At 41.4% G+C, this 20,327-nt stretch overlaps 1 protein-coding gene across 1 annotated transcript; it reads right to left on the reverse strand.

The window, feature by feature from the left end:
- Nucleotides 1-274: 274 nt before the first annotated feature.
- LG14H5orf49 (linkage group 14 C5orf49 homolog) lies at nt 275-18,382 on the reverse strand. Its single transcript, XM_048515956.1, has 3 exons — nt 18,119-18,382; nt 5,731-5,847; nt 275-908 (listed from the first exon to the last, which is right to left on the reverse strand). Exons 1-3 carry the CDS (start codon nt 18,287-18,289, stop codon nt 729-731), a joined length of 468 nt encoding a protein of 155 aa, XP_048371913.1. The 5' UTR covers nt 18,290-18,382; the 3' UTR covers nt 275-728.
- Between the last annotated feature and the right edge of the window lie 1,945 nt (nt 18,383-20,327).

Consider the following 20,327-nt stretch of genomic DNA (forward strand, 5'->3'; position numbering starts at 1 on the left):
ATGCCCAGCAAATCTTGTCTGAAGTAGCTTACAGGGGCAATAGAACAATAGCTAACAGAAGGGAGAAATAATTGCGTGTTTCATCAAGTTTAAAGACCTTTTCCTTAGTGGAGGCGGTTCTTAATGGTTCACGAAAGACAAAAGTTTTTTTAAAATGTGCATATTTTGCCGATTCATTGTGAAGAAAGTTTCCTTTATAACTGGTGCCACATCAGCTCAATAAGATACCATTATAGTTCCCAAGGCTAAAATCAAGGTCACAAGAAAGCAAGGGTAAGGGGTGATCAATCTGACTTTTATTATTGATCCAGGATCAGATTCTTGTGATCTGAATTAGCCTTATAACTTTAGATCTTTAGTGGGTCCTGATAAATGGCAGAGGAGGGTACTGGTGGAAGAACTACTTAGAACTACTTTACTGAGCAGGAGTGCTCTGAATGTAGACAAAATAGTCTTTTCCTGGCAGTGCCGTTGCCTAACGTCACGCTGCTCACATCAGTTAAGTTGCTAATTGCTCAAGTTTATGGTCCGTAGCACACTAAAGAAAGGCATGGCTCATTTGATTTCACTTAAAAATATTGTAGTGGGAGATGACACAGAGCATTGAAATGGACCCAGAATCACATCAACAGTCAAGAAAGAATGAGGTTGGGAGAGGGCGGGGGAGATCGACCTCAAAGCGAAGGAACCTTTTCGCTCTTTGACAACTACTACTGGGGCAAAAGGCCTCAGATTGGGTCGATGCTTTGGTTAGATTTCTTGACCAAGCAGGCAATTTCATTTTTCCTATAGAATTCTGCTTGCACACGGTTAATGCGGACGTGGTCTCGGATCAACTCTTCCACGGGCTTCTCGATGCGTCTCCCGTATTCAGAGGAGGCTAAGACGGGCACAGGCCTTGCTTTTTCCTGTAAGAACATTTCTAGATGTTATTTCTTGGAGCAGCAAGACAATCCACCCCACCCCCACCCCCCTCCACAATGAAGAAGAAGAGGAGGAGGAGGAGTTTGGATTTAAAAAACCCCTTTCTCTCCTGCAGGAGACTCAAAGGGGCTTACAATCTCCTTGCCCTTCCCCCCTCACAACAAACACCCTGTGAGGCAGGTGGGGCTGAGAGAGCTCCGAGAAACTGTGACTAGCCCAAGGTCACCCAGCTGGCATGTGTGGGAGTGTACAGGCTAATCTGAATTCCCCAGATAAGCCTTCACAGCTCAGTCGGCAGAGCTGGGAATCAAACCCGGTTCCTCCAGATTAGATACATGAGCTCTTAACCTCCTACGCCACTGCTGCTCATAAAGGTATGAAAAGGCAGAGCTGGGTATACAAATGCTGTTAAAAATAGTGGCTGGGTGTTGAGTTTTCTTCTCCCTATTGCTGGTGCCCTTTGTACATATGACCTTGTTTAGTTCGTTTATGGGGACCCAAAACTACTTACATTTCTCTCCTTTCCTCCATTTTGTCCTCACAAGTCTGTGAAGTCGGCTGGCTGGAAGTGCGTGACTGACCCAAAGTCACACAACAAGCGCCTACCTGGTGTAGTTGAAAAGAATGATGGACGCTAATCTGGAAAACAAGGTTTGATTCCCCCACTCCTCCACCGGAGTGGCGGACTCTTATCTAGTGAACTGGATCTGTTTCCCCACTCCGCCACATGAAGCCTGCTGAAGTCCTTTGGGCCAGTCACAGTTCTCTCAGAACTCTCTCAGCCCCACCTACCACTGGTGAGGAAGGGAAGGAGTTTGACTCTGTTTCCCCACTCCTCCACATGAGGCCTGCTGAATAACTTTGGGCCAGTCACAGTTCTCTCAGAACTCTCTCAGTTCCACCTACCTCCGGTGAGGAAGGGAAGGAGTTTGACTCCTTGTGGTTGCCAAAAATGGGGTATAAATCCAAACTCTTCTTCTGCGGCAGAGTGGTGATTTTTGCCTGGCTCTCCCAGATCCTCGTCTGACACTTTAACAAGGGGTCTACAACCTGTGGCTCTCCAGATGTTCATGGACTACAATTCCCATCAGCCCCTGCCAGCATGGCCAATTGGCTTTAACCACATCAGCACATGGCAAGAATTCCTGGTGCTGCTCCACATCACTGGCTCTAACAGGCAGGGGAATACCCCCAGTGAGTCTACTTAAGTCTTTGGGTGAGATGAGGCCATGCAGCACTGGATAGAATTTACCAGGGATACTCCCCGGTTATGGTGCTGTTGATCTGTTACTGCACTCAGTCGTTTGTGTGGAGGGGACCTTCCTCATGGGATGCTCTTCGGTCCTGATCTATTCAAGAAAGCCAAATGGCTTCTAAATCTAACTGCACAAAGCTTATTACTTGTGCAGTGCTATTTCTGAGTAGCCACTACTTTCATCTTGATCTTTAAGAAAAGTCGGTTTTTATACGGCGCCTTAAGGGGTCTCAGAACGGCTTACAAAACTCCTTTCCCCTCCGCACCATAGACACCCGGTGAGGCAAGTTGGGCCGAGAGAGTTCTGAGAGAACTGTGACTGGCCGAAGGTCACCCAGCAGGCTTCATGGGAAGGAGCAGGGAATCATACCTGATTCTCCAGGTTAGAGTCCACTGCTCCTAACCACTACACCACTCTGATCTCAAATCTGTTGATGAAGCAGGAGACAAATTAGCCACAGTTTCCGATACCCATTTCTCTCTCATTCACCCAGTGTTTATACCACTGGTTTACTCCGTCAGCTGTCACCAGGAGAATCCCCAGGGAATATCACCGAGCAGATGGGCGAGGCTCAAGGTCTGAGGATAGACTGGGTAGGAGAAGCCAGAGCTACTCCATATTCTGTTTTGTGTGGATTTAAAGAACAATTTTTCAGGGTCAGGATCTCAGGTGATCACTATGCCTCAAAACGAGCTGCTTCTTGATGTGAAGAGAGATGTTCCACCAGTATTTACGTGATGCACTTTCACCCCACTTTCCTTCCCAACAGAAACCCACAATGGCTTATATTGTCCTCCAAGAGACAAGGAACAAGGTTGGCCAAACCCCCAAAAGCTTGCCACACAACAGGAATTGCACAAGGAACTGTTAATACCAACAATGACTAAAGTGCATATATGCAATATTCACATAATCAGGAATGATTCCATGAGTCCATAAGGTTCTCCCTCTATAAATATTTCATTCACAGTCCATATTGTTCTCCTCCATTTCATTCTCACAACAACCATGTAAGGTAGGTTAGGCTGAGAGTGAGTGACTGCCCAAGGTCCTCCAATGAATTCCCATAGTGGAGTAGGGATACAAATTCGAATCTGGGTCTCCCAGGCCAACCCTTTACACAGCAGCTCTCATTCACTGCCTGCGTTAACTAACGTTTTGCAAACATGAACCTCTTCAAATAAATGAGCTTGGTTAAACCATGAATTCCTCCACTGACTGGGGCTTGAGAGCTTCTGTCTCTTATCTCAGCTGTGCTCCCAGGCCTTTGGCAGCCTGGTGTGATTTGTCCTACAAGAAACAAGGAACAAGGTTGGCCAAACCCCAAAAAACTTGCCACACAACAGGAATTGCACAAGGAACTGTTAATAACAATGACCAAAGTGCATATATGCAATATTCACAAAATAACATAATCAGGAATGATTCCATGAGTCCATAATTATTATTGGGGTGCTGTGTGGTTTCCGGGCTGTATGGCCATGTTCTAGCAGCATTGAAAACACAGAAATTCTGGACCACTCTGACAACCACTACGTCAGACTACACAGAGAAGCCATTGAAATTCACAAGCACATGGACAACTTCAACAGGAAGGAAGAAACCATGAAAATGAACAGAATTTGGCTGCTAGTGTTGAAAAACTCTAGAATCAAGACAGTGACTGATCAGCTCCACACAAACACAGGACAACTATAGACTATAGCACTCAAAGGGAACAAAGACCAGGATACTTCTATTCAGATCCATTCACCTATTGACCTTGCGGAAAGCTTCCATTTATTTACTCCCTCATGCTGGACTTCTCTGTGACTCACATGCCAGGCTACTCTATTCAGATGGCCTCACCTTTTCACCTCACAGTATATATACTCCACTTGCTTTCCATTCCTACCATCAGATCCTCTGAAGATGCCAGCCACAGATGCAGGCGAAACGTCAGGAGAGAATGCTGCTAGAACACAGCCAGACAACCCGGAAACCACACAGCACCCCTGTGATTCCGGCCGTGAAAGCCTTCGACAATAATTATTATTGTTGATCACAACTCAGTGTTGCCCTTCCCAGAACTACCTTTGACCAACATAAATGCCTACTTTCTTCATTTTACCCTTACAACAATGCTACCAGGTAGGTCCAGCAGAGTGACCCAGTTGCTTCCACTGATCCTAATGTTGTTGGGCTACTAGATCATCCCCCCCCTGGCCACTGGTGGGGGATAAGTTTGCCAGATCCAGGCTGGGAAATTCCTGGAGATTTGGGAATGGAACCTGCCGAGAACAGGAACCTTTGGGGTAGAATGCTGCAGAGTCCGCCTTCCAAAGCACCCCTTTTCTCCAGGGCAGGGGTCTTCAAACTATGGCCCTCCAGATGTTCATGGACTACAGTTCCCATCAGCCCCTGCCAGTGTGGCCAAGTGGTAGGGCTCATGGGAATTGTAGTCTATGAACATCTGGAGGGCCATAGTTTGAAGACCCCTGCTCCAGGGGAACGGACCTCTGCATTCTAGAGTTGAGCTGTAATTCTGGGGTATCCCCAGGCCCCACCTGGAGGCTGGAGTTCCTGTGTGGAACCACATCTCCACAACCAAGTGATTCTAAGCATAGCAATTCCCACCTAATTCAGCGGCCCATCCATACTCCCAGAGGTGGGATCCAGCAGGTTCTCACCAGTTCCCCGAGAGTGGGTGACTAATTATTTCGTGATGCAAAGGAGAGGGGGTTACTAATTGGGTCTGCTTTTCCGTTAGAAATTCCACTAGATCCAAAAATCATGAAGTCCTGTTGTTTCCTATGTGGCTGGTTAGCGAAGGTAGAAAACGGGATAATTCTCCCTGTTGGGCTGTTTTAAAAACATGTTTTAGAAATATGGTCAAGTTCCTTGTTTAAGGAAAGTCTCCTTTTGATTTCTAGAAACAAAATTAAGTATTTGAAAGTATGAAGTATTTGACAGGCAGTCAATTAGAGGAGAAGTCGTTGTTTCTGTTGGCAGCAGACGATAGGACTTGCTATAATGAGTTTAAATTATGGACAGAAAGATACCAGCTGGAAATTAGGAACTTTTTTGTTTACAGTAAGAGTTTTTTACAGTAACAGAGAAATTATTAATGCCCCGCCCCCAGAATGCCCAGCCACGCCCCCAGAATGCCCCGCCCAGCCCCATTGGCGCTACGCCACTGTTTGTATCCCACCACCATGGGAACCTGTTACGAAAATGTTTGGATCCCACCACTGCATACTCCCCTGAAAATGCATGCAAGATTGCAGGATTAAGCAGATTCCTTTTGTGCTAAGGGCAGAATTGTCTGTTACGCAGCATCTTGATAAGAGCAACAAGGCGATGCAGGATCTGATAGACCTCGGTTCAAACCCTTACTCTGCCCTGGGCTTTGCTGGATGAGAATGGGTCAGTCACACCTTCCCAACTTAGCTTACCTGGCAGGGTTCTTGTGATGGGGAAAGGGAGTACCAATGTTCACCCCCCTAGAGGACCTTGGAGGAAATTTCAGTTAACTACACAACACATTCTGTGAAGTCCACAACTGAGTCACCTCGTCATTGATGTGAAGTCCTCTGCTTTTAGCGTGCTCTCGGTCGCATCGGTGGAGTTTTGCATCGTAGCCCATTGGTCTTTTGAAGATGCAGTCGTACAAGGAAATGGTTCCTGGCTTGAAATAATTGGTGGTAGATTAATATTGGGATAAATAATGATTTAATGTTAATGGGTGTAATGGAGGATAGAAGGGTAGATAAAAAATATAGGTATATGTATTAAATAATGATTAAAGCAGCACATGCAACAATAGCTTTAGGCTGGAAAGAAAAGAAAAAATGGACAATCCAGAAATGGTCGGAATATATCTGGGAACAAGTGACACTGGACATTTTCGATATAATAACAAAAAATAAACTGTGGCGACTTCCGGTTGCGTTACTGCCCTCGAAGCAACTCGGAGCGCGAACTCCGAGACCGACTCTGCCTAGAAGTTAAAATTTCCCTCCGTTTCGACCTCTGTCAGGTCGAGGGGGACAACTAACCTCTCCGGAGAAAGGAGAGAAGTCTGGGGGCGGAATTGGAGCCCCAAAACGCGCGCTGTTCGGAGGCGCTGGAGTCTTCAATGGCAGCCCGGTCAGAGGGGTAATCTGAGCCTCCAACTGCAAGGCGTTTCATGCCGAGGCGGAATACGGAGCGGGAGGCACGCGCAACCTTCAACAACACCAAGAAGGCTAGTACTGATTTATTTTTGAAAGACACGATTCCAGTGTAATTGTTTCTTGCGGGCAGAAAGAGAGGAAGAGAGGAAGAGGAGAGGTTGGAATTTTGATACTTGCATCGGTCTGTATTCTAACTGAGACCGAGAGCGTACAAAAGGGGAAAGGAGTAAGTTTTGCAATGCGAGCGCAGACGGAAGGAGCGGGGGAAGCCGTTGCACTATAAGAGAATTGTCTCAGCCAGAGCTCTCTCGTCCTGTTTTGATTTTTGGACTGTTAAAACAATTCTTTGGTGTGTGTGGTGAAATAAAGGGAAGCCGGAGTGTGGGAGAACTGAAGTAAAAAGACTCTTTTTTCTTGCTCCCTCCACCCAATACAATACGGAGCTGTAATCTCCAACCAAGACAATCCATTTAAAGAGACAGTTCTTGCCATGGCTGCCAGGCGGAAAAATAGCATTCCTGAAACAGACACCAAATTAGATCAAGTATTGGAGATGATAACTATGATGCAGAAAGATAATATGGAACACTTTCAAAAACTGGAGCAAGGCTTCGAAAGAAGCTTCCAAAAACTGGAAAGTGAAATCAGAGAGATCAAATCAGACTTAACAAAGCTGAAAGTAACCGATGAGAAAGTTCAGAAGCTAACTCTGACAGTTAACCAACTCCAAGAAAATCAAGAAGAGATGAATGAGAAATCTAAAAGAGAGACAGAAATAGAGATGCTGAAAAGAGATGAGAAACCAAATGGCCCTTCTTGAGCTTCTAAACTCAAAGCAGATGTGTTAAGATTCAGAGGAGTGCCTGAAGAGGAAGGAGAGAATATTAAGAATAAAAATGACCCACTACCTCTCAAAAAATATATAAATATGGAAGAAGATGAATTAGATGAAGATATAAGCAAAGTAGTTCGAGCTAATTACAGAAAAAGAGATGTCATGAAAAGGGAAAGGGATGTTTTGATTTTCTTTTCCAGGAAGAGGACAAGGGAGGATATACTGGCCCAAAGTATCAAAACCAATCTTCAAATGCAAGACAAGAAAATATTGATATTGAAAGATATCCCCAACCGGATTTTACAGAAAAGGAAAGAATATTACTTCTTGAGAGACTTCCTTAGAGAAAATAATATCAGGTATAAGTGTGAAGATCTAGAAGGACTTAGGTCAACATACAATTTTAAATCTTATAGATTGACCACAGTACCACAAGCCCAAGACTTCCTTGAAAAACTCAAAAAGAACTTAAAAGAAATCCCAGCCGTACAAGGTTAGTAGCGAACGAAAAATCACGGGAATATGAAAATATTGTCGTGGAACATTAACAGTTTGAATTCTCCACAGAAAAGGAGAAAAACTTTCCATTATTTGCAAAAATATAATTTTGATTTATCGTGTCTTCAAGAAACCCATGTATGCCAGAAAGATAAAGATCTACTTACCAATGGAAAGTTGGGATTATGTTTTAGTTCATGCAATAGCAAAAAAAAGAAAGGTGTAACAATATATGCTAAAGAAAAGTATGATCCTAAGTTAATAATTAATGACTCCAAAGGAAGATTTGTTGGAGTAGAAATAAATTATTTTGGTTCTAAGACATTAATGGTGGGAATTTATGCTCCAAATACACGGAAAAGTGATTTCTTTAGAACTTTTGCATAAGATGCATGCCTTGAGCTATAAAAGTGTTTGCTTTCTAGGGGACTGGAATGGGGTTATACAGCCTTTTTTAGATAAAGCCAATGAAAAGAAAGAAAAAAAGTTACAAGGGAAACTTCCCAAATCATTTTTTGATTTCTGTGATTATTTTTTGTTAGAGGATGTTTGGAGAATGAAATATGGCAATCTTGCTGCGTGAATATGCATTATTATTCCAAGTATTTTTCTTCACATTCTAGAATTGATATGTGTTTGTGTACCAAAGACTTAACATTAAAACAAAAATATTTCTATAGAACCTAGGTCTTTTTTCAGACCATAATCCTATAATATGGGAACTCCAAAGAACTGGCCGGTCCAAGGATTTTGGAAGTTGAATGATTATTTGTTAAAAAAAAAAAAGAATGATATTATTCTAAAAGGGAAAAAAAAAGAACTTAAAAATTTCATTCAAATTAATAATACCGGGGAAGTCAAGGAAAGTACCGTATGGGAAACTTTAAAAGCTTATATGTGTGGCTTTTTCATCAAGGAAAATAGCATTTTAAGAAGGGAGAGAATGAAACATGAATTAAACCTTAAGAAAATTATGAAAACTAAAGAAGCTCAACTGGAAAATGATCCTAAAAAACAAAACTCTTGTAAGAGAACTAGATGATTTACATAATCAACTTGCTACAATTTACACAAATGAAATGGAAAAAAAATTGATGTATGCCAAAGTTAATTATTTTGAACAGGCTAATAAGTCAGGAAAATGGCTGGCTTACAAATTAAGGAAACAAAATAAAAAGAGATTAGTTACAACAGTAATAGATAAGGGAAGGACTATCACAAACCAAAAAGAGATTATTGAAAAATTTCTTGATTTCTATTCTACTCTGTATAAATCTAAAAGATTGGATATTGCAAAGCAAAAAGAGTACATAGAGAAAAATTGTAAATTAAAATTTTCAGAGGAGAATTTAGCCTTATTAAACAGAGGAATAACAACTGATGAAATTAAGACACAAATACAAAAATTAAAGCCTGGTAAAACACCTGGACCTGATGGCTTCACAGGATTATTTTACAAAATATTCCAAGAAGAAATGGTACCCCTTCTAGCAGATACTATAAACAGTATTAGAAATACAAGAGAAATGCCACCAACATGGAATGAAGCTATTATTTCCCTTATCCCTAAAGAAGGTTTAGAAACTACAGATGTTAAAAACTTCCGGCCCATCTCGTTACTGAATAACGATTATAAAATTTATGCAGGAGTTCTTGCAGGAAGAATTAGAGAAATAATGAAAGAAAATATAGGAAAGGACCAAAACGGCTTCCTACCCAATAGGTTTATTAAAACTAATATTAGAATTGTAACTAATATGATTGAGTATTTACATAAACAAATTAACAAGAAAGCAGCAATGCTATTCTATGACCTAGAAAAGGCGTTTGATAATTTGGATTGGAATTACTTACAATTATTATTGGAGTACATAATAGGTCCAGGTAATTTCTTAGATTGGACCACAGCTATTTACAATAAACAAGTCGCAAAATTAAAAATTAATAATACTTTAACACCCCAATTCCAGATAAATCAGGGCACTAGGCAAGGTTGTCCGTTGTCCCCCCTTCTTTTTATTTTGGCTATAGAGCTATTATTACAAAATATTAAATGTAACGAAAAAATTGAGGGGATAAGAATAAATGGAATGGAATATAAAATCAAAGCCTTTGCCGACGATATTGTGGTAATGATGAAAGATCCGTTGAAAAATTGGACTACGTTGAACTGTGTAACTAGTGAATTCAGTACCATCTCTGGTTTGATAGTAAACAAGTTGAAAACCAAAATGATGATCTTTAATATATCCAATGTAGATCAACAGAAACTACATGAAATGACCCAACTAGAAATAACAAAAAAAAATAAAATACCTAGGAATTGTCTTAACGAATCAAAATATCTTATTATTTTCAAACAACTATTTACCACTTTGGAAAAAGGTGAAAGAAAGTTTATTAAAATGGGAAAGTTTAAAATTATCGTTGTTGGGAAGAATCGCAGCGGTAAAAATGAGTATTTTGCCCAAGATACTCTATTTATTTCAGACTATCCCTGTAATTATAACAAATAAATACTTCAAAGAGTGGAAAAAAGATATTTTACATTTTATATGGGGAGGGAAAAAAGCGAGAATTCAATACAAACATCTAACTGATAATGTGGCAAGAGGTGGATTTGGTTTACCAAACCTGAAACTATATTACCAGGCAGCAGGTTTCGCCTGGTTTAGAGAATGGATGCTGCTGCAAGACAGGGAAATATTAAATATAGAAGGATATGACTTACACTTCGGGTGGCACTTTTATATATGGTATGCCAAAGGTAAACCATTTAAACAATTCACCAACCATTATATTAGGAGAGCCATAATAAAAATCTGGTTGGACTACAAGAAGAAAAACATCATAAAAGTGCCCAACTGGATCTCTCCGCCAGGGGCGTTATTAATGAAACAAGTAGACGAAGATAAATGTATACGATATCGTGACATTTTGCAGTGGGACAATGACACATGTAGACTTAAAGAAAGACATGCCATTGTAATACAGGGAAAGCAATGCCATTGGTATTTATATTACCAATTGAAAGAAAAATTTCTTCTGGACATGAAAAAAGGCTTTGAAAAGAAAGATTCAGACTTATGGCTAAACCTATGTGGTGAAAATCGTTTCTTAATTAAGAAAATGTATACAACTCTTCTGGACAGAGAGACAGAAGATGAAATCGTTAAAGAGACCATGATTAAATGGTCCCAAGATTTAAGAGAAACGATAAATTTAGATACATGGACTAGTACATGGGAAAGAAATAGAAAGTTCACCTTATGTGCAGATTTGAAAGAAAATTATTTAAAGATGCTATACCGCTGGTACTTGTATCCTAGTAAATTAGCAAAAATATATAAAGGCACATCGGAACTATGTTGGAAGTGTAAAAAATGCGACTGGCACTTTTTTACACTTATGGTGGGATAGCGGAAGAGCAAAGGAATATTGGACAGAGATATCTGGTATAATTAATATTATTTTGGGATACAAAGTGGGTTTTTACCCGCAATGTTTTCTATTAAATATTTTACCAAAAAATGTGTGCAAAGAACATGAAAGAATCTTGCTATACATGATAACTGCGGCCAGAATGGTATATGCTAAAGTATGGAAAGCACCAGTTATACCAAGTGGGAAGGACTGGCTTTCCAAAATGTTAAATTTTCTGAATATCGATAAACTATCGACAATCATGAAACAAAAAAAATCTAGAGATATTTGAAAAAAGTTGGAAACCTCTAATCAACTACCTACAATCAGAATACAAATATATGAAATATGATTTGTGATTTTTGATAAGTAGATAACTAAAATTTAATTGTATAAAATACGGATTTTGATTATATATACAGATTTCTTATTACATATTTTTCCCCTTTGTTTTTTCTGTAGATCAGAATGGTTAATTTATAATTAGATATCAAAGAAGATAATTTTCTTGATGCAACACTGGATTAAGTATTGAACATATATGTTTAATTAATTTCTGATGTAATTAATAATATGGAAGTAATGAAATCATGGTTTAAAACGATTTATAAACAGAAAGTAAAGTTGTACAAATATATTCTCGACGTTAGATTGTGTATCGTATGTTACACTAGCCGGAAGTCCACTCTTTTTTTTGTTTGTTTTTGTTGTTCTTTTGTTACTATTTTTTGTAAGGGGTTGTTGTTGTTGTTGTTTTGTTAGTTTTAGTGTGTATTGTATATACTTCTTGAACTGACTCTTAATATGTGAACTTAATATGAAAGTGTATCTTTTTTTGTATATTCTGTTTATTTTTGTTGTATTTTGTGAATAAACTTAATAAAAGCAAAAAAAAAATAAACTGTGGCAAGATAAACAGAGTGAAATTTTGAAGATATGGACAATATATGCGGACTGGATGAAAGAAGCTGGAGTCAATGAGGAGATATGGGAGAAGAGATTACAAATAATGAACTTACTGCTGTTTGATAAAACTACGAAGAAAATACAGGGGGGAGGGGAAAAAGGGGAAAATGTATTGTTTGAAAATGAATGAAGAAAAGTATTAATATAAAATGGAATATTCAAATGACACAATAATTTTTTTTAAAAAAAGAAATAATTGGTGGAGGCGAGAATAATTTTAATAATTTTATTAAGCAACCTTTTAATAATTTTAACGAGCAACCTTTTAATAATTAAAAGCTCTCGACAGCTATTAAAATAATATTAAGCCACGGCATTTTTAAAATTTTCATTTGGAACAATCAGAAGTGTTTTCACGATGATAGATGGAAATCCAGGCAAGGACTTCAGGGGAGCAAGAGCTGTCCCTGGACTTGTTTTCATTCGCTTTCTGCCTGCTGCCTCAAGCTATCTAGCACATTAGACCACTGGGTTTGGCCAGTGAAGGAATAAAAATTCAGATTTTATCAGTCACCCTCTGACAGGATCCATTAGCTATCCAGCAGAAACGGAAGCCTGCCCTGGAAATCCAGTTTGCGGAAGCCCTGTCTGAAATTGAACATCCTTTCATTTTCCAGAGGTGGGGATGAAAATTAAAACAGAGGGTTAATTCTCTTATGAGTCAAATGTAGATGCACCATATTGGGAGAGAGTAGGTAGAGGGATGTAATTCCTGTCCTGATACTTCCAAGTGTGAGTTCTCTGTATGTCTGAGACAGTACGAGCAAATGCAAGTAAGTAGATGATGTGCAGGATCAGAGGTTTGAACAGATAAGCAAGGTGATAAGGAAGGAGCATTAAGTGTTTCTGGCAACAGTTCGTAGCCTGGTAGAAACCTGATAACAGCAGCCAATCAAAAATATCTTTAAAGAGAGTCCTGTAGAATTGTTAGATATTATAGTAATGAAAGCCAAGTCTGTTTTTAAGTGAGGCTGACATCTAGTGTTTCATAACCTGATTAGTTCTAATTAGGATAATTAGGAAAGGAGTTGATAATAAAACTGCAAGGATTGTCATGCCCTTATATAAAGCAGTGGTGTGACCGCACTTGGAGTACTGTGTCCAGTTCTGGTCGCCACATCTCAAAAAGGATATTGAAGAGATAGAAAAAGTGCAGAGAAGGGCAACAAGGATGATTGAGGGACTGGAGCACCTTCCTTATGAGGAGAGGCTGCAGCGTTTGGGACTCTTTAGTTTGGAGAGGAGACACCTGAGGGGGGATATGATTGAAGTCTATAAAATTATGCATGGGGTAGATTTTTCTCTCTTTCTCACAATACTAGAACCAGGGGGCATTCATTGAAAATGCTGGGGGGAAGAATTAGGACTAATAAAAGGAAACACTTCTTCACACAACGTGTGATTGGTGTTTGGAATATGCTGCCACAGGAGGTGGTGATGGCCACTAACCTGGATAGCTTTAAAAGGGGCTTGGACAGATTGATGGAGGAGAAGTCGATCTATGGCTACCAATCTTGATCCTCTTTGATCTGAGATTGCAAATGCCTTAACAGTCCAGGTGCTCAGGAGCAACAGCCGCAGAAGGCCATTGCTTTCACATCCTGCAGGTGAGCTCCCAAAGGCATCTGGTGGGCCACTGCGAGTAGCAGAGTGCTGGACTAGATGGACTCTAGTCTGATCCTGCAGACTCTTTCTTATGTTCTTAATTCAGCACTTTCATGCATATCTCCTTTGAAGCACATGTGTGTGTAGAACAGATTGGCTTTACATCTCAGAATCCCCTGCACCCCTGCTCCAGTTGCACTCTGATTCTTGTGTAAATGCTTGGAGGCAGCTGTTGGACTCCAGATTTGTAGGGGTGTGTTTTTCTATTTTAGTCTTGACTGAGTTAGGTCTTAGTAGAGCTTGTACTTTGGTTTTAAAAATAATAACAAAACAGCTTGAGTTACTTGATTGGGAATATTTTACAACCAGGGCTGGTTCCAGATTGGCACGGCCCCCTGGACCCCTTTTCCTGTTTCCTGTAGCATCCTTTACCTCTAACTACACCTCTTCTATTTGGCCTCTCCCCCTTTGTCTTTATGCTTTCTTCGTCAGCCACTCCCATTTCAATTTTCTTACTCTGGTAAAGAGATCATACCAAATTTTCCTTTCTTTGTTATTTTGATTACTTTATATAGTACCATAAAGAAGAAAGTATGCCTTTGATGATTTTATTTGGAGAGCAATTCAATAAAATTTGCATCGTTTGTGTAAAAGCAGTTGCATTGGTCTAAGGGTCTTCAAAAAAGTTTATCCACTCCCATCACTGAAATGTGGCCAATCTACATCCCTCCAAAATGTTTGAGCAACTAAACAATTCCAGCAATCATAAACAGTACTGAAGATTTTCATTTGGAACCAGTCCATAGAGAGAAGGGGACTTTATTTTATCTCTTCTCTTAAGATCAAAGGAGCCACAGCTAATGTTTTTTTAAAAAACTTATTTTTAATATTGAGAAATGCATCATTCAGTTTTTTTAAGCCAAGAGTTACATCTTTGATGCTGCTAATTTAATCCTCCAATAAAAATCACAACCAAAATATTATATTGTTGGTGTGAAGTGGTGTCTGTGTGTGCTTTCTGACCTTGACGAGGTTTCTGCTGGACTCTCTTGGCTCAACGCCCGGGAAGGGGAATTTAGCTGTTTTGGTTATCTTTTACTTGCTTGCCAGTCTGTGTGAAACCCCATGTGAAATCCTGCCTTGTTTATTACTTTTTGGCGGGAGCCTGTCTGCTAAAAGCTGTGGGTTATAATCTGGGTTTCAGTTCTCGCATTGCCTGTTTCTGACTAAGAATGCCAAATCAATAAAGAACTCATAACAGTTACTTTTGCCTGGATTTTGCTAGTTCGTTACCATTGGTTTCATATAAATATATGAATTGTTTTTTAAAATGGGTTTTCTTTTTTTCACTGTTTGTTGCCTGGAGGGTTCTAATTGGTTACAAAGACGGTTCAGTGTTCTTGTTTCTTGTTTTGCTTATGCCTGTGATAATTAAGCTGCGCACCTTTAATGCACTGACTACTGGTGGCAACTGAAACAAACTGATTTGATGGCATCTGAGAGCGTTCAGGGTCAGTTTTGGCAAACCCTGTAAGGTCACATCCCAAAATTTTGTTACTCGTAACTCCTTTGACTTGCCAGAACCATCAGCATGATTGCACACACAGTCACATTTGTGCAAGGAGCAAGGTACAAAGAAACCCTGAGGGATGTTCTGTTTTCCTCCAAGAATAATGACTTGGACTCCTTTGGCCCCATTATCCTATGATAATAAGGTCACAAATCTTAGATGCCATCGATCCATGTCCAACATTATGCTTGAAGCAGTGGCATAGTGCCAATGGGCTAGGGAGTGCAACGCCCCGGGCGGAATTGCGGTGGAGGTGTGGCCCGGCCATGGCGGGGGCGTGGCATGGCGTTCCAGGATGGGGTGGGGACGGGCGGCACCGCAGCAGGGGCCCAGGGCGCACGTGTTCTCCGGGCGCCCTTCCCCCTCGCTCCACCCCGGTTTGCAGGACCTTTTTCCTGTTGTACGTGTGACAAGTGGAAATTCCCCTCCCCCCAAATCCTTGATACCTGCTGACTTTCCATTAGCAAATAAAAGGAGAATGTGTGTGAACAGAGTGGGCAAATTGTCCCTTGGCGTTGGTGAGAGCTTAGTGCCCATCACTGTCAAGGAATAAAGTTGCCGTTCTCTAGTGAGGTGGGACATTTGCTGTGTGAGGGGAAAAATACCATTTCACCACACGGCCCTGTGCCCGACCCTGCCCACTGCTTGTGCCAGGAGGAGGGCAGTATACAAGTATTATTATTATTATTATTATTATTATTATTATTATTATTATTATTATTATCATCATCATCATCATCATCATCATCATCATCATCATCATCAATAATAATTATTATTATCATTAATAATAATGATGATGATGATGATGATGATGAATGTGTAGGCACAGATTCTGTTTGTAAGGATTCTGTTTGTAAAGATTGTTCACTCTATTATTTCTTTTATTATTGTTCACTCTATTGTTCACTCTATTATTTCTTGTTCACTCTATTATTTCTTTTCCTTGTAATTTTGTGCTGTCAGCCATAAGCTGTTAAACAAAGGGCATTTAGGCCTTTTGCGCTTTGCCCTGCTTTCTCTCACTAACCAAAAATTCATAGCCTTGGTGAATACCCTTTGTTCTAACTCACCCTTTGGAATTCAAGAAATCTTAAACTATGTTTTCTTTGAGGTCTTGCTGTCCTCGCTGGCACCATAAGTCTGTCCTTTTTCTGATACAAACCAGAACACAGCCAAATGTTTAGGCTCTTTGTTTAGATAAGAGGGGCAACTGAGAACAATACCGTGATGCTATGTCCTAGTTCACAAGATGTCAGAAGTGTGAATTACTGACATCCTCCAATGAGGGCATCTGCATGGCTAAAATGTTTTGGGTAGAGGGAAGATCTCCTCCCTCTTGAGTGATTGATTGCTGGTGGTTGTACTTTGGGTGTAATTCTTTCTAATGGTACTTTTTGATGTAACTCGTCTTTATCCTATAAAAACAGGAGACCTCAGCCATTTTGGTGTGGCTCCTCTGATGCTAACTTGCCCTTTTTTGGTCTGAATAAAATTATTTCTTTAATTTTATTCCTTGTCGGCTTGAGCTTTTTGGCTTAAAGTTTCTAAAACGTTACCTCGCGGTAACAAATGTGCTGTACGCCCTCACCCTCTTTTGCCAAAAATGCCTACCTTTTTCTTATCATTCTCTCATATTACCACTTTTCCGCCTAGGCCCATTTTACCAATTGTAGACTTACACAGAAGGTTTTACTGCACCCCCTGTGGCCAACAGATCTGCCCATGTGGGCTTCAGTCTCTGAAACCCTTGCAAACTTTATCTTTTCACGCAAATTATATGCCAGTCTAAGAGCTCCCTCTTGTAACATTCCCTCACTGTTCAGATGATTACCACATACTTAATTTCCTGTCTGGGCCTGTAATTTGCACCATTCCAGATGCTGCTAAATATACTTCAACCGCTCTTAAAATTCAGAACATTTCTATTAATTTAGCTGAAGGATAATCAAGAATCAATCTTGTTGGATTTTCAATGTATTTTAATTTATACAACTTTAAAATGGGTTCTTTTTCTTCTGTTAGAATCAGGAATAATACTCTGTTTCTTTGTATTGTACCTTTACAATTTTTTTTGTCTAAAAGTGTGCTGTATAGACTTTTCTAGAATAGAAAAGTTCTAGAATAGAAAAGTTACTCTAGATTTTCCTAGAATAGAAAAGTTAGTCTTTGAAGTGCAACTGGACTTTTGCTTTTTGCTTTACAACCCACTAATACAGCAGGAATACCATATCTTGTTGGGGCAAGCAAATAAATCATGCTCACCCCTCTCTGTCGGAATAATACTGGAACAGGGGCACATAGCCAAATATCTTGAATTATTAACTGAACCCCAACAGAGATGGATCATCACAAGGGCCAGATGCAATACTTTCCCATCGGCCATTACAAAGGGTCGCTACCTTCTATCCCTCTCCAGGATCGGGTCTGTCCACACTGTAAAAACCAAGTGGAGACTCTTGCTCACATTATACTCGACTGTCCGAGATATGTGGGCATTAGGAATTTCTCTCCTGGGCGGATCGTAGACAAATCTGAAAGAGACTCTGACAACTCTGTTGTGGAGCTTTTGTTAAATAACACAGAAAAGTGTTGGAAAAGTGTTGGAAAAAGTAGCAAAATTTCTTTTACAAGTGACAGAATTTTCTAAGTAATGTCCAATGCTAGATACAGTTTATCTGTCTGTGTTTTGAATGTACTTTTGATTTGTACTTCAGAAATGTCTGTAATGCTCTGGAGCCTATTCTAATATGCCTAATAAAGGTTGTTGTATTGTAACACCAACACAGCTACTGCATGGGCTTCATTCCCCCCCCCCTTTCTTCCCCGTGCCATTCCTTTGCCCCCAACCATATCCCCCCTTTCCCCTCCTCCCTTGGGTACACACCTTGCACTCTTGGTGAAAATATCTGAGCTCGGGAGGGTCTGTGCGCCGGGGTGGGATGTAGCTGAAAGCAGACTGTGCGGACAGTGGGAGCTGATGTTTCCGGATTAGCCTCTCGTTGGTACCTTCCTGTTCTTCCTCCTCCTCTGCCTCCTCATCCTGGTCTCCTTCCATCTTGTAGCCAAACTGAATTTCTTGTTCCGGGAGGCAGGCAGGCAGGCAGGCAGGTTGGCTGGTGCCCAACACTCCCCCTCCCCACGCGTGTTATGTCTGTTGAATTCTCTGGTTACTAAGAGACCCACTCTGTTGTCCACTGGGATGCCAGACAGCATCTAAGGGGGGCTAGAAGTCCAAGACAGGCAGCTGTTGATGGAGGGAGCTGGAATTTTGGGTCCAGGAAGGGCAGCCACGATTGTGGCTCCATTCAGGAGGTGCCAAAGGTTTCCAGACAGAGCTGGAGAGCCTTCCTCATGATTGATTCATGCTTGTAAACTGAGCTTTGGCAGAATTTATTCTTACTGGCTGGGAAGGGGGGTGGGGAGCCTGAATGTACCAGGAAGGGTGTCAGGGAGACAGATCAAGGGTGATCTTTGCTGCTTCTTGGATCCATTGAACCAGAATGGCTCGAAGACCCACAAGCTGAAAATGCCCTCTTGCAGTAAAACAAGACACACTATGCTGCTAGAACTTCTGTTTATAAACTAGGTATGGCTAGGACAGGTATGGCTAGCACAACTCCGGAGCCAGTGGTTGGCAGAGGTGTATCTAGGGAAAATGTAGCCCGGTGCACAATCTGAGTTTACCGCCCCCACCCCACCCCACGTATGGGCGGCCGCCCTCCCCCACCATGACCAAACAACTTTTTTTGCACCAGGTCTTGAGGTCAGTGTATGGACTGGGGCGGGGGAGGTGGTGGGTATTTTGTGACTAAATGGCTGCAGCCCGGTGATATTTGACCCCATAGGTCCCCCTAGGTCAGGGGTAGGGAACCTTTAACACTCAAAGAGCCATTTGGACCCGTTTTCCACGGGAAAAGAAAGCACTTGGAGCCGCAAATAATTTTTGACTTTCAAAATAAAGATAACACTATATATATAGGGTTTTTTTTTACCTTTTACTCCGCTCATTCTGAGAAGCGCATGGATGCGCCCGCCCTGCTACCTGCAGGGCGGGCAAGGATGAAGCCGGCGGCTCGGCCTTGCCGGCTGCCGGGAAAGCGCCCGCCCCGCTCCAACGGGGCGGGCCAGAGGAGAAGCCCGCGGAGTGGCCCAGCCGACCGTGGGCAGTTGGTGCGCCCGCCCTGCTGCCTGCAGGGTGGGCAAGGATGGGGCCGGCGGCTCGGCTTGTGGAGCCACAGTGCAAGGGCAGAAGAGCCGCATGCGGCTCTCGAGCTGCAGGTTCCCTACCCCTGCCCTAGGTGTTATACTCCTGATGATTGGTATTTGTCACTGAGAAGTTATAGCGCTACGCCACTGGCAGGACCAGACCTGCAGTGTGAAGTAGCAGCCCAGTTTGCCAGATTGCTATGCCAATCTGCAAAGTGACAGACCACATGCCAAGGGCTCACCCCACCACCATGGGTGCCTTCCTGCTCCACCGAAGTCCGTGCACCTGTAGGCTGTCTTACTGTGTCCCAGTCCGTGTGCCTTACCTGCCGGGATGTTGCATGTCCTCACAGGTGTTTACAAAGGGGAGGTGACTGTGCTTTTGGCTGCTGCTGAAGGGGCCAGGCCAGGATTGGTTCACGTCCCACTGGCCAGCCTTACCTCTGCCATGTTATTTACAGCCGGATTGTTGCTACATTTAACTCTCTCTCAAGCCCAGCTATTGTAAAAGGTATTAATTCAGCCAATTGGTTTGACAGTGAAGGCTCAATATGCAAAAAACAACTTTGTGGCCCATATAAGAACTTTCATCTAGAAAACAACTCTTTTGGAAACATTTATGCAGAGGAAGAAAGAGTATCTATCATTAGTTCATACTGAAAAACAAATTTATTGAACCAAAAACTGGACCTTAAAATCCCATAAAGCCAGAAAGTTTTGGGCAATAGTAACTGGACCTTCTAAGAAAATAACCCTGTCTTATTTTCGGGGGAATGCAGTAATACATAGTGGTTGAAAAAGACATAGGATACACATAGACACTACTGTACCCTTTCAAGAGCCAAGCTTGGCCTCAGACTTCATATTATCTGCCATTTTTGTCCTTA

Source organism: Sphaerodactylus townsendi, linkage group LG14 (assembly GCF_021028975.2).
Source record: "Sphaerodactylus townsendi isolate TG3544 linkage group LG14, MPM_Stown_v2.3, whole genome shotgun sequence".
Lineage (NCBI taxonomy): Eukaryota > Metazoa > Chordata > Lepidosauria > Squamata > Sphaerodactylidae > Sphaerodactylus > Sphaerodactylus townsendi.

What these genes read in the sequence shown, in the direction of transcription:
- LG14H5orf49 (XM_048515956.1), bottom strand. Translation starts at nt 18,289, where the DNA reads ATGGAAGGAGACCAGGATGAGGAGGCAGAGGAGGAGGAAGAACAGGAA. An exon ending in ATTTTCACCAAGAGTGCAAG is followed by an intron (nt 5,848 to 18,118) that starts GTGTGTACCCAA and finishes AATTATTTCAAG; the next exon opens with CCAGGAACCATTTCCTTGTA. An exon ending in GACTTCACATCAATGACGAG is followed by an intron (nt 909 to 5,730) that starts GTGACTCAGTTG and finishes ATGTTCTTACAG; the next exon opens with GAAAAAGCAAGGCCTGTGCC.